At 39.6% G+C, this 14,464-nt stretch overlaps 1 protein-coding gene across 9 annotated transcripts in view; it reads left to right on the forward strand.

Annotated features, from left to right (window-relative positions):
- ANKS1A (ankyrin repeat and sterile alpha motif domain containing 1A) overlaps window positions 1–14,464 on the forward strand; it is a 175,582-nt gene that overhangs the window by 63,530 nt on the left and 97,588 nt on the right. For 5 of the 9 annotated variants that reach the window (XM_036239054.1, XM_016146924.2, XM_036239071.1 and 2 more), the window contains exons 2-4: window positions 5,174–5,254; window positions 6,991–7,147; window positions 9,014–9,076. In XM_036239054.1, coding sequence (XP_036094947.1) covers window positions 5,174–5,254; window positions 6,991–7,147; window positions 9,014–9,076 — 301 coding nt within the window. Of the gene's footprint in view, window positions 1–5,173; window positions 5,255–6,990; window positions 7,320–9,013; window positions 9,077–14,464 lie in introns of those variants that run through there. The other 4 variants (XM_016146929.2, XM_016146926.2, XM_036239064.1 and 1 more) reach the window with 2 other exon arrangements.

Consider the following 14,464-nt stretch of genomic DNA (forward strand, 5'->3'; position numbering starts at 1 on the left):
AAAAGGAAGAAACTTGGGTGGAGGGGGATGTTACTACCATCCTGTCTGAAGCTAAAATTCCAAGCAGAGAAATTACAGTTCTTCATTTTCATTTAGTTTTTATTTAATAATTCCCCATTCACCAAAACTTCTTGATGTATATTTAGAGAAAATGCTAGTTAAAGAAGAAGGGGCATGGGGAAGGCCTTACTGGTTGGAAATGTTGCAGCTTTATGCAGGAAAGTCCTTAGCAATTTTCCTTGTCTTTTCTAATTGTGTTGAGGTAGTTTTAGTTCTGATTTAGGGTATCCATACCTAATTGTCTGTAAACCAGAGACATGGAGATAAAAATTAGAAAATGACAGAGGGCTTGCACCTCCTGGATTTTCCAGATCCATTTCACTTTCTATAATTATAATCCATTGTCAGGCACAGGTATGTAATTTTTGGTTTAGAAAATGAGATCATTGTACAAGTGTAACAAAGTATACATTGTACAAAATGTGCTTTTAGCTCTTTGTTCGGCATGTGCTATAAGTATTCAAGCTGAATAAACTGTAGAGGTACCAGGATGTACCTTCGGCTCCTGACCTTGTCACCAGCCTTCTTAATTCACAACAAAGAATATCTAGATATCAAAGCACACATATCCTCTTTTTTCACTGAAAATTTTTCTTAAGATTTTAGGCGTAATACATACAGGCACAGTAAGATGGCCCTTGTCACACATATACAACCATTTATTATTAGCATTTCATTGTTTTTTTAAATCTTCCTTTCCCTAGGCATAGGTTCTCCTCATTCTTTTAAAAATATTATTATAAAAAAACAACATGATTACATTTTCATTGTAAATGTTTTAAACTGTGATAGAAAAGGAACAGAACATGAAAGTCCCTTTTCACTATTCTGCAGTGTCTGCAACACGTTTCCTTCCCCAGAGATAACCAACACTTGGTGAGCGCTCTTCCCATTACCATCCACAGGGTGTGTGTGTGTGTGTGTGTGTGTGTGTGTGTGTGTACACATATGTATTTATAAAATGGGGCTCATATTTTGTACATTATACAGTGACTTTTTCACTTACCCATAGCAAAGTATGTTTTCGGAAACCTCTTCACGTCAGGACATATAGGTCCAACTTCTTTTCTTTCCTTTGTTGTTGTTGGTGTTGTTTCTATAATAATTCATTTTATGGGTGTACCTGATATTTAACTGCTCACCTCTGATGGACATTAGATTTTTAGTTTTTACTCTTAACAATGAAGCAATCCTGTACAAGTATGTGACTGTACACATGTATAAATGTTTCTGTTGGATAGTTGCCTGGCAGTGGAAATGCTGGCTCAAAATAAATGCCTATTTTCGGTTTTGGTGGATGCTGCCAAATTGTCTTCCCAAAGGAATTTACCAGTTTAAACTCACACCAGTGGTATTTAAGACTGCTTGTTTCCCTGATCTTTATAAACACTTTATAATGTCATTATTTTCATTCTTTTCAGTCTGAGGTAAAAAGCAATATATGATTATTTTAATTTGCATTCTTCTGGGTTATGGCCCTGTAGATCAGATCTTGTCTGATTTCTGCCTTTTAGGAATTCCTCAATACCGCCAGATACTTGACATCTTTTCTTATTTTCTTGGGCTGAGTCTGTCTGTCTGTCTGTCTGTCTGTCTATGGTTTAGGGCAAGAATTGTTTCTGTCACTTCACAGAACTTCAGTCAGGAGATGGAGTAAACTTGTGCACTTCAATCTACTATCCTGATTCATTTTTCTCATATATTCTTTCTCTACAGTATTTACAGTTGTTCTTTTTCTTCTGTGCATGCCTTATCTCCATTCCCCTTTTCGAATTTGGATCTTTAAATCTTCCCCTTTTTAGTCATTGTTATCTTAATTCATCCCTATATATGCTGAATGTTTATTACTATCTTGTTGTAACAATTCTGTTATTAGTATTTAAGCTTATAATGCCCCGTTCTTATTAAGGGTTGCACTCCTCTGCTTCTATTTGCCTTATAGTCACTTTACTCCTAATTGTGATTGTTTTTTTTTTTTTTTTTTTTTTTGTCATTTTGTTTTAGGTGCGCTGAACCCTTTCAATATTTCCTGTGTGCAAACCTTGTAGTGGAGAACTCCCTCATTTTTGTATGTCTGGAAAGGTCTTAATTTCTCCTTCATATCTAAAGGAGAGCTTAGCTTGATACATTATTCTAGGCTGGTAGTTCCTTTCACTTAATAGTTTCAATATTGGATTCCACTCCTTTCTGGCTTGGAAAGTTTGCACTGAAAAGTCCGAGGATAATCTAATGGGATTTCCTTTGTAAGTTACCATTTTCTTCTCCCTGGCTGCCCTGAGAATTCTGTCTTTGTCGTTGATTTTTGATAATTTTAATACAATGTGTCTTGGTGAAGGCCTCTTTGGGCTGAGATAATTGGGTACTCTGTTGACTTCTTGAATTCCAAACTCCAGCTTATTCCTTAGATTTGGGAAATTCTCGTCCGCTATTTGTCTGAACATGCTTTCAAGTCCCTGCTCCTTTTCCTTGCCTTTGATAATGCCCATTATTATTATATTTCCTCTCCTGATGGTACCAGTTAGTTCTTGAATTTCTCTTTCATAATTTTTCATTCTTCGATTTCTCTCTTCTTCCTTCTGATTTATTTCTAGATTTCTGTCTTCAATATCACTGATCCTTTCCTCCATTTGATTGACTCTATTTCCCAAGCTTGCTATTTCAGTTTTCAACTTTTGCAGTTTGTTCCTCATCTGCAGAAGTTCTATTTGGTTCTTTTTGAGAGTTTCAGTCTCCTTACTCTGCTCATCTAGTTGTTTTTTTCAATTCCTGAGATAGTTGATATGACTCGTTTCAGAATTCACTGAGTTTTTTCAGAAGTACCATCCTGAATTCTCTGTCATTTAAGTTGCATATTTCTATGTCTGTAAGCTTATTTTTGCCTTCTTTCTGAGATGCCTTGTCACCTTGGTCATGGACTGTTTATGGACTCTTTTCTCTGCCTAGGCATTAATGTGAATGTGTTCTGCTTCCCGCCCCCCCCCCCCAAGAAAGAATTATTATATGAAGGTCTGTCTTCAGCCTGTTGCAAAGAGGGCACTTTTCTTTTGGTTTCCAGTAGGTGGCATCTAAGTCTCTTGGATCCCTGCTTTATATAAAGTCTTTAAAATACCTTTTTATTTTCTGGTAGATACTTAATCACGCTAACTACCCTTGGTTTCAGTGTCAGCGACAGTCTCGGCAGCATTTGCTCAGATTTCCCTGGGACTCTGCAGTATTCAGTCTCAGAGGGTACAGGGCGAGAGGCTCTCTGGGTTGGGAGTTGGAGGCTGTGGCTCAGCCTCGGTTTTGCAACCGTGGCCGGTTTTTCTCTTGTCCCCACTTTTCTGCCATCCCCGTTTCTCTGTCTTCTGACCTGATAACTGGACACTGCCACCGGCCATGTGGAGCTCACAGCACTCTCAGGCAGGGCTGTTCAGGGAACTCTGCACCTTCTCTCCTCTCCCTCCTGCAGGGAGCTCCAGTGGCTGCAGGAGGCAGCTGCTTTATTTCTTCAAGTCTACCTCTGCCGCCCAGGGTTCTGACCTGTGGTAGCTCTTATGCGCAGATCCCATGCTCAGAGGTGGTGGTGTGAAGTTTGGGTGTTTTTTGTTGCGTTTTAGACGTTCAGCTAATTGTTGTTTCAAGGGGAGAGATCAGGGATATCTCTCGTTCTGCTAGGTTTCCGAAGATCATAATCGTGTTTCTTTTTTTGTCTTAACATTGTATTGTAATCTCTATTCAGTTTTATTACATTGTAATGTAACTGGTATATCAAATTCTATTATGTGTCTATACCTTAGTTATCATAATAACTTCTCTATTGATAGGCTTTTATTGTTATTAATAATACCACCTCCAACATCCAGGCATAAAGGCTTTTGGCCCAGATGGTTTTACTGGTGATTCTTTATAATTTTAATGCTCTGTGTCATTCATTCCTGAATATAGAAATGGGTAAATAGCTAACCAGCTGATTATGACCCAAACCTAACACTAATACAATCCAATAGAAATAGCATAAAAAGCAAAAACTTTTGACCAACCTCACTTATGAATACAGATGTGAAAATCCTAAATTAAATACTCTTAAGTAGAATTCACCAACATGGTCATAATAGAGAAAGGCCAAATAAGGCTTTTGTTTTATTTCAGGAATAAAAGAATGGCTCAATATGAAGAAACCTATTGATAACAACATATTAGTTGGTCAAATGTGAAAAACTACAATTATTTCCATAGGTGCAGGAAATATATTTAAATGAAACAGCTGTTTTTAATAATACTTTAAATGAGGGAAAAAAATAAGATACTTCTTTCATATATTACAGAGTCTTTCTCAAACCAACTGCCAAAAATCTTAAGAAGCATTCTTATTAAAAACAAGGACAAAACAAGGCTGCCCTCTACTACTTAGTAGTATTTTAGAAGTTTTGGCCACTGCAGTAAGGTGTGAAACAGAAATCAGAATTAAGGCTTTGAGGATTAAATAAGATAACATTTCAACCTTCCTAGATCGTATTTTTGATTCAAATAAGGCACTTAAATTGTAGATTTTTGTTGTTATTTTTTTGTTATCAATAAAACATATTCACAAAGGAAAAATTGTCTCTTGCATCTTAATACACCTGTCCTGATGTTTTTATGAATGTGGTTTCCTTGATCTTGGTCCTGTGGTTGAAGCATCATGATTATCTATATGGTCTATGTGAAGGTCTCTCTCAAACCTTCAGTCACCAGCATAGAGGTGGGTGCTCAATACCTGTAACTGGCTGAGTGGTTTGGTTCAGTGATATTTTTGATGACCTTTCACTGAGCTGTTCTTATGATCCTGAGTATTCAGAGGCACGAGTCCCAGACTGAGTAATTAATGAAGTTACAGATGAGGAGAAAGGTACAGAAGGACACACTCTTAAATGATGACACTGTTGTCTTGACATTTGACTCCTTATTCAGCAAACCATTGTGCACCCTCATACTATGCATTCGTGTGGTAAATTGCTGCTAGCCTTTATCAGAAGTCATGTGAAAATAATCAGTTCAGTTAAACATCACAGAGAATTCTTTTCGAAACAGCTTGCTGTCTCTAAATTTGGGTTGTGACTTCGGTGTTTCTTTTGTTTTCTTTTCTTTGTAGCATCTGGAGAGGGCCAAATGTGAACTGTGTTGACAGCACTGGGTATACACCTCTGCACCATGCTGCTTTGAATGGCCATAAGTAAGTATTGATGTGCTACATTCCTGCCCCACCCTTCAGAACTCAGGCCTTAGGATTGTGTTTTTGTGCTGAGGAACAGAGAAGAATGAACTAAATTCAGTCCATCCAGAACTCCTGAGTCTCTGTTTAGTATATAACTTAGACATCCTTCCCACCCCACCTCCAAAAACACTTTAACCAGAGGTTAAGTTTTACCTTTTCTTCTGTTTGTCCTTTTCCCCTCTGAAGTGGTGCAATGCCACACAATCATCTCACTCTGAAGATCAGATTTGGGCAGCCAAATCATAAAGGGGCTGACTAATCTCTTAGGTAACCAGTTCTTTTATAAACTGAAACTAGATTGAGTGGTTGTGAGAAACTTTCTTTCTATTAAAGTAGTTATTTGTTCTTTTTTGCTTGCCATTTTTTTCCCAAATAAAATTAGCTCTGTAGACAACAAGAACCATTTTTTAAGGGGAGAAATACATAAATAATATGGCCTATTTAATTCTCTTAAATATAGAGAGGTTATTGGGATTTGGGTGGGATTTGTATAGAAAGGTTCCTGTAGAAGTTGTGCTTTGCGGGAGTTTAAGAGGAGGCATAAGTTTAAATGATTGCAGCTGAAAGAGGATGCTACCCTTCAAGTGAGGGAGAATATGATGGCTCGACAACGGGTCAGGCACTCTTGTGGAGTACAGTGAGTAGGTTTGTCAGGATGTTGAAGAATAGAAACCAGAGTGTAACAGAATCGAAGGTATTAAAGAGAGATTGAGGCTTAATACTATAAGAGATAAGCAGTAGAAGTTTAGTTTTTATGAGGAGGGATTATTGGAACCATTTTAGATTTTATCTGAGCAAGGAGCAGGGCCCTCACCTGACCTTGTGATATTCTGTATCACTTGTACAATATTTGGCCCAGCCTAATTGACTCCAATGTGCCAAAAAGAGGCAATTGTTACCTTCTGCATTAAACTTTTCTAAAATACATTGAATGTGATTATTATGTGTTTTCTATAGCTGTTTTAGACAGAGCTAACAACAAATATGTAGAGACCCTGCCTCCCTTAAATAGTGGGATAATCTGAATAAAAGTGAATCTTGAACTTAAAAAAGGCTGTAGCTTGTTAGCCAAGTTGATCTCCAGATGCTGTTTTTATTTATAGTGGGGATTTTCTTTGACCTCACGTACATGGGGTAATTATACATTTGTATCTGCTTAATTAGTGGTGTCATGAAGAAGAAAGCCAAGCCCTTCTTCCTGGATGTATCCAATGATACCATATGTGTCTGGCTGATGTTCGCGACAACTTTAATTCTGCTCTGCCTGTCCACCTTCAGCTCCCACATCACTAAATGCTCTGAATAATGTGGTGAATAATTATATTTGTCTTGCATGACTTCTTTTATGTAAATTATATCCCTGAATGCTGTTTAAACATCACAAACAAGGAAACACTGCAAGATTTAGACAAGGAGACCGGACATTTTGAAAATAATGGAAAATGGTTGGATTATCCAGAAAGCCTAGATAAACTGGGAGGTGAAGCGTCATTGTAGTGTGATTCAGCCCCATAGCTCATGGAATAAAAGGAAGCTGGGCCACAAGCTCTGGTAGAGATAGGGGAGCCAAATAAGATAAAAGCTGTGAAGGGGCTTTGTGCTATACAGATGTAAAGAGCTGTTAGTTGGAAAGACTTCTGAGTTCTGCAAACTCATTATTGATTTTTTTTTTTTTTTTTTTTTTTGCCTTCTAGGGATGTGGTCGAGGTTCTTCTGAGGAACGATGCGCTGACCAACGTAGCTGATTCTAAAGGCTGTTACCCTCTGCACTTAGCAGCCTGGAAAGGAGATGCCCAGATAGTGCGGTTACTCATCCATCAAGGGCCCTCACACACCAAAGTCAATGAACAGGTCGGAAGGAAGGGAAGCTTTCTTCCACGCAGCTGTAGCCAAGACCCCGGCAGCCCCGTCACTGCCTTCATCCCACTGCTGACGTCTCAGGGAACCAATCCTTCCATACCCTAAGAGTGATTCCCCTCCTCTCAGCACTACTCCTCTTGGTGCATCAGGGAGACTTTACTCCGTGAGGATGCATTTATATGCATTTAAATCATAGAGATTTAGAATAGTACTATAATAAAAATACAAATACTAACCTCTTTTGCAAAATTCGAAATAACACGGATCCTGCAAAATTGCTTAGAGTCCATTTCGAGCTGGGGGGCTTAATTAATTCCAAATTGTGCTTATGCCATTATTAGCCTGGTAATGCAGCTTTAGCTCCTGATGCATGTCATACTGTGTGAACCATGCTGTTGTTTTACATGCATCAGAACTTGCAGAAGTGGAAGTGCTCAGCTGGTGCTGAAAAGTGAGCTCACAAAAACGTGAGTGGAGGTCAGGAGGGATTCAACAGAATGAAGATCATTTCCACAGTGTCCTCTAATGTTAATGTAAGAGTGACCGTGCTTTGACAAAGCAGAGATAATTCTTAGCAAATAAAAAAGGCAGCATCGGAGTAAAAATACCTTGCAATGGCCATGGACTTAGGTACTCTTGAGTCTATACTTTCTCTTCTTTACATTTATTACTTTGGAAAAGTTATACTTGAATTATGCACATTTTAGACAAGCCTTTTATAAAATACAACTCCCTGTAGTTGGATCTGAGAGGAGATGGGCTTTCCTTATATGATAAGCCGTTCTCCTGTCATCCTCTCTGCTCTGAACTGAAGCAGGTACTTTTCTAAGTTGCTTGAATAAGAGAGATGCCATGCTTTCTCACCAAGTTTAGGACTTTTCCTAATGTCTTTGCTGAGACAAGATTGTTAAATTACCTGTAGAGCTAGATCAGGGTTATTCCTCAAAAATTGGGGAGATCCTTCTTGCAGGTCCATCTGTCAGCAAGAGCATGCACATTCTCAGTGAGCTGTTAGGAGCGTGACTTTGCATAAGAGGCAGATAGCTTTACTCTGAGGTATGAGAAAATGAAAGCAATGTTCCAAATGTCCCAATTTAGAGATGGTGTGTATATAGCTGTTAATCAGCCTCCCTTTCCCCTGTTGGTTTGTAGTATCTGGATGGGCAAGCAACAGACATTTAAGATCATAAATGAGGATATTTTATAGCATTAGGAATGCAGACCTCTTTAGAATGGCCTCTTTAGAATCTAAATGTAATTTATTCCTCCTGGTTGAAGTGACTCTAATTTCTCATATCTGGAGGAAATTTATAAGGAAGTTTGCTTTTAAGTAATATTCCTCAATGTTGAAAAAACAAGTCACCCGTTAAAGTCTTTCTCATTTGAGAAATTTTCAGTAACTGTTTCTAATCCTGTCTTTGCTCACTTTTGCCTTGGAACACAGCCGCTTGGATTTTTGAGCCACCTGAGTATGCTAGCTTGTCCTGCTCACAGCCGCCTCCTGCCTGGCGTATCCATTGGTAGTTGGGACACCAGCCCAGTGCTTTGAGTATCTGGCAGGCAGGTGGGTGGGGCAGGGGCTGGGCAACACGGCTGCAATAGCTCGAAGAAGCTAATGGATGTAGGTAGTAGTGACAGTACTACATTAAAAACCATTGCCGTGGTTCCAGTTAGATGCTTGGACAGGAGAGGGTGATGAGTGCCAAGCCCTGGAGATTATCTTCCCCATTAACTTCCTTTAGAGGCACATAGAGGACAGATCCAAGTTTTAGTGTTGGGCCCCCTCAGGGCTGTGCATTGCTTTGATATATTTCATCCATTTTATCATCACATTTTCTTTTCCTCTCCTTTTTGTAGAATGCTCTTGAAATCAAAGAACTCAAAAAGTACGGCCCCTTTGACCCTTATATCAATGCCAAGGTGTGTACTTTGCTGCCAGGATTCCTCTGCATCATTTCTTCAAGCTACACTTTGTCTTTGGTCCTTTTTGGCTTCTACTCTTGTCCACTCGGGCTCCTTCTCACCACCCTGACTGTTGTCTCCTTCAGCCCATCTGCCTTTGGTTTGTCTGAGAGTGGGGAGTGGGAAAATGCAGGTTTAGTGGGTTTTGTTTTTGTGTTAAAGATCCATACTAATTCTGGAAAGGTTAGGTGCTTTTTCTGGAATGTCCGAAAAGCTGAGAAGTCGCAGAAATGGGAAAAAATGTGGAACCATACATGCAAAATTTACTATTGTGATTTCTAAAATTTAAATTCAAAAAAGAAACACAATTAAAAGATGTCAAATTAGCTTACTTTTTGAGAAGCACAGAAAAATGATTAATTTTTATTTCCTGGATTAAAAAAATTAGTCTGTCTTCTATGTTTCTTTTGAAGTAAAATCTGATTTTCAGTAGCTCGTGGTAGTTGTATGGGGGAGAGGGCATGAGTGACTTAAGAGCTGTTGCTTGTGGCTCCCCTCTCACTTCCTTGAGTGTGTGCATTTCTGCCTGGGGCTTTAAAGCCTCTGCCCCTTCCCCCTAGTCATTTAGCCTCTCTCTCTGCTTGGTCGCTCTTGGCCCTTGGAAGGACTCTGAAATAGGAAATGAAGTTGCAGGGCCAAGTGAGACACTTCTGTTGCATTTTGCTGTGAGGCCAGGACTGGTAATGTACTGTCTGATAGGCCTGGTGACTAACGGCCCTGCTCTGCTGGCCTAACTGCCCCTCTGGCCTCCACCGCATCGGAAGGCAGAGTATGTGGGTCGGGTGATGATGTTATTAGCCTCTTTCCTCAGCGCTCTCACCTGCTGTTTCTGATTCCAAGTTTTCATTCAGATGAGGTTTGCTTTTTGGCAACAATCTGGAGTTTAGTTGAATCACTGCATTACTCACACTGGCTGCCTTTCACTTGCTCGGAATTCAGCAGCCTTAGGAAAGGGAAACATAAGGTACTTCTGCATGTTTCCAAAAGCAAGGCAGGATGTGAGGGCGCTCTGGCTGTGACATGTGGCACCCCATTGATTGCCAGGGTTGTTTCGGCTGATCTGGCTAGCTAGGCAGGTGTCCCCTTCCTCCCTCACCACTCCACGTGCGTCCCTCCTGAAGCTGCACGCTCAGTCGAAGAGGACGACCTTCCCCGATAGAGGAGAGGACCGTTCTTCGGTCAAGGGTATACGAGTAGCTGCGCTCCCCTGCTAGAACCTCCCAACAGGCTCTCAAAAGCAAGGCAGATATTGTATGTTCTTTGAGAAATCCTGATTTAGCAAATGAAGCTTTTTACTGACTGAACCTAGGCAGGCTCTGTGAAAGATTTTCTTCAGCTGTTGGGCCTCATATTTGGAGAAACAGTTTGATCTGGGATAGTGGAGCACGTTAGCTTTTGTTTTGGCCCACTCTTCAAGTTCTGTTTTTTAATCTTCAAAATAGGAAGATACTCTGTCTTAGTTTTCTTCTTTTTTTTTTGAAAGTGGCAGAGAATTTTCACCAGTCACTGTCTTTCAAGTCAGACCTGAATTCAAATTCTACAGTACCACTTACTTGGTTTTGTTGTCTTGAGTGAGTTTCTTACTTTCTCTGAGCCTCGGTTTTCTCATCTGTAACATGAGGTTTATCATCTAATTTGGTGGATGGTTTTGGAGTTTAAATAGGATAATGTACATAAAGTAAAAATATCTGGTAAGGAGTAATATTTGAAATCCTAATTTTAAAAGGAATGCATAATGTGATATTTCTGAAACACATTTTGAAATTTGTTCTTTGTTGCTGGTGGGTGAAACAATGGAACATTGCTCAATGAGTCTGTTCAGGATTTTATTTTGGGGGAAAGCACCTCAAAGTGATTGCTTTCCCACTCTGCAGTTAGTTCAGTTAGCTTATAAAGCTCTGATTAAAGGGTGAGACTTGGGTTCTTGAAAGCACATTTTCCTACCCCTTGATTTTGCACACATAAAAGAAAATTAGTCTAACCAGAATAAGAATATACTCTCCTTGGAAATACTACCCTTTGCCTCTTCCCCGACCTCCACCCCTAGGGCAACCGATGCTCAACTGATAAAGCTGTTTGGGTGGTGCTAAGAATGCAAACTCTTCTTGAGCTGATTTGATCCTGACCTCCCTAGGTATTTTCCTGACCTGACTTAGGGTTTTTATTGACCTGGCTTGTGTTTAGGAATTGCTTTGCTAAAGGACTTTTATGGGCTAAGTGGTAGCAGGCACCTGTGGAAATGGAAGATATCTCAGATGCCTTCCTGGGGAGTGGAGGTAGTTTTCATGAGCTTTCAGTCTTCCTCTTTGACCTGTGGAGCCTTCCTTTATCACAAGTCAGAATAAATCAGTCCAAACATAAGTCATCCTTGCTAAAGTGGAATCATTAAAATTGTTTTTTACCCTCTAAGTTAAATAATTTTAACTTAATTTGAATAGCATAAGATGAGCAACAGTCATATTTGTTTTAGCATAGATCTGTTTTTCTGTACACTCAAAAATTATTCAGTCTTGGAGCTGGAAGAGGCCTGGAAGTTTTGTAGACCAGTTGTCTCCGCATGTTGTTCAGCTTGTCTGGTTGTGTCAGAATACCTAGCAACCTTTTATAAAACTTTCAATTTGGAGAAAATTTCCAATTTACAAAAGTTGCAAGAATAATGCAGTGAACTGTATTATACTCCTCTAGAGTATAATAATACTTCGAAAGATAATAATACTGTTATCTAATATAAAATCTATGTTCGGATTTCACTAATTGCCTCAGTAATGTCCCCTGGAACAATTTCTTTTTGGTCCAGGATCAAATCCAGGATCATACATAACGTGGGTCAGTTCCTCAGGCTCTCATAACATTGACATTTTTGAAGAGTACATGCCTGTTGTTTTGTTGACCGTCCCTCAGTTCAAGTTTGTCAGATATTGCCTCGATACAGGTTATACATTTTTGACAGGAATGCCACAGGAGTAATGTTATGTCCTTTTTAGTGTATCACATCACAAGGCACATGATGTCAATTTATCTCATTCTTGATAATGATGAAAGATTGCATGGTTAAGTTGGTACCTGCTAGGTTGGTAAGGTTTTGAATAATAGTTTTCCTGGCCTTTACCTTCTGAGGTGCTATCTGGAAAGTCTGGGCTGGGACTTAGTTGCTTTTAAGTCCCATGTGATTCCTAAACGGAGCCAGTTTGAGAACCACTGAGCTAAGCCAACTTTCCACTCAGAGCAGGAGTCTTCTCTGACCTAAAATGTGGGCCATCTATCTCTTATTTTACTTGTTTGTTTATTTCTCCTAGTAACAAACAGAATTACTCTTCTGAGATTCCACTGATTTTTGGTTTCTTATGCTTGGTTGACATCTGTCTTTCTAAACCTTCTATCTGTTGGTCAAAGTTCTGCCTTCTAGAACATTACAGAGTAAGTCTAACTTATTCCACATGAAGGACTCAGTTCTCATGTTTCTCCTGTATCTTCTAAATCGCAGTAGACCTAGTTTGTCCTTTTGTTCCAATTTCGGTATATTTCTATTGCCTATACCATTATTACTACAGAGAGCTGTAGCCCAGGTATCCCTAACTTAGGTATCCATCAACAATGGACAGGAGTGCAGTTAGGCTGTAATCTAAGTACTGGGATGTGATGGTTTTGAATAGTTCCAAGAAGAGAAAAGCCACGGAAATGTTTCTGTATGGTTTTCTGCTGCATGTAGTGTGTGTGTATATGTGTAAATGCATAAATATAATGGGTTTAAACATTGAATGGGATTTCTGGACATAAAGGGTGTTGAGGGCTTTTTTTTATTAGAAGTACTGACCATAGCAAGGAAAAATGAAAGTGATCTCAAGATGGGCAGGAATGGAGAGTCTGTGCAAAGACTTTGGAGAAAATTGGGGTGTTTCATCTCAGACCCTTTCCTCAGACCAGATACATAGTAATATGATTCTGGGAACTCTTGAGGTGTTGTGAGCACCTGTGCTGCAATTTGGAAGGTGTGAAAGAAAAGGATTTCAGGTGGTTATGAGTCTGTGCACTCCTTGGAATCTCTCCTCTTCTTGTGGGTCCATGAATCAATGCTTAGTGAGTTCCTGCCCTGATAATTGTCAGGCTCAAAGGAGAAATGGTAGTAAGAGCTCATTGTGATGGCCTGCGTTGAAGCTGAGAGATGTGCTCACCACAGGCATAAACTCAAGATTATTATAGTGAACAGATTGTAACTGGAAAGACTGAAACACAAGTAAGACGCTTCCTACACTGCGAATATGAGCATAACGTTCTGCAGAGATGTGGTTAGGCCATTTTTAACATAGGTGGAAAATTTGCTTAGTAGTGATCAAGACCTCGCCTTTTAATAGCAAGGCAGCTTTTTGGCAGCTGCTTTAGTTCTGGCAAAAAGCAAACAACCAAACAAAAACAAGAACGGGAGACTTTTTTTTTTTGTGCTGGATAGTAGAGTTTTACAGTTTTTCAGGCCCTCATGGTATACTCTTTACCAAGTCAAGGAGAGATTATTCTCGTAGTTGGGAGACAACTTAGATATAAAAGAAACAACAATATCTGTTTCAGAACAAACAAGGTTTTCTGGATTGGAAGTTTAATAAGAATAAGCTGACTTTCTTGGCCCTTGCTGTCATGCTAATCTTGAGATATAAAACCCTGAGAATCCTCTTAAACTTCTTTGGATTGCCACTTGGCCCCAGGAACGCTCTACGAATACCTCCTGTGAGTTTTCTTTTCATCATGAGAAAGTGAAGTGACAGCTCTTAAGTTTGCTCAGGGTACTCATGCCATAGCTTAATAGGAATTGGGCATTCCAGATGGGTGTCCTAAATGGGTTTTTGGCACAGGAAATCCCAAGGATTTGCTTTCTGCCTAGCATTTCCCCTTCCCTCCAGACTTTTAGGTTGACATGGAATTTGCTCCTTGGGCCCAGTTGTATCACAGGAGGCCGTTGCTAACTAGCTGTGTCTATGGCCAGCAAAGGTTGTCTGCACTTTCTCAGCTGCTATTCTCCTGAGCCACGTTTGAACTCAGTGCTGTGTCCTCTGTTTATCTGTGTGCATTTATCTTGCATGTAGCTCCTGCTACCACTTTTCTACCCTTATTTCATTTTTAAAATTTCTTTGCTATCCTTCTGGCCTTTGGGGACCTTGTTCCCAGCAGCTCTGGATCTTCCTGGTACACTTGGTGTAGCTGGAAAAAATGATGCAGTCAAATGCCAGATCAAAAGCCGATGGAATTGCATGCATGCTTGGGTAACTTCTAGTCTGTTATTTTTAATGTCATTAATAGAATTAAAGCAATTGTGGAAACATTTAATTTTTACCTTTTGACCACTGAAAGGTGCAT

Source organism: Rousettus aegyptiacus, unplaced genomic scaffold (assembly GCF_014176215.1).
Source record: "Rousettus aegyptiacus isolate mRouAeg1 unplaced genomic scaffold, mRouAeg1.p scaffold_m13_p_1, whole genome shotgun sequence".
Classification (NCBI taxonomy): Eukaryota; Metazoa; Chordata; class Mammalia; order Chiroptera; family Pteropodidae; genus Rousettus; species Rousettus aegyptiacus.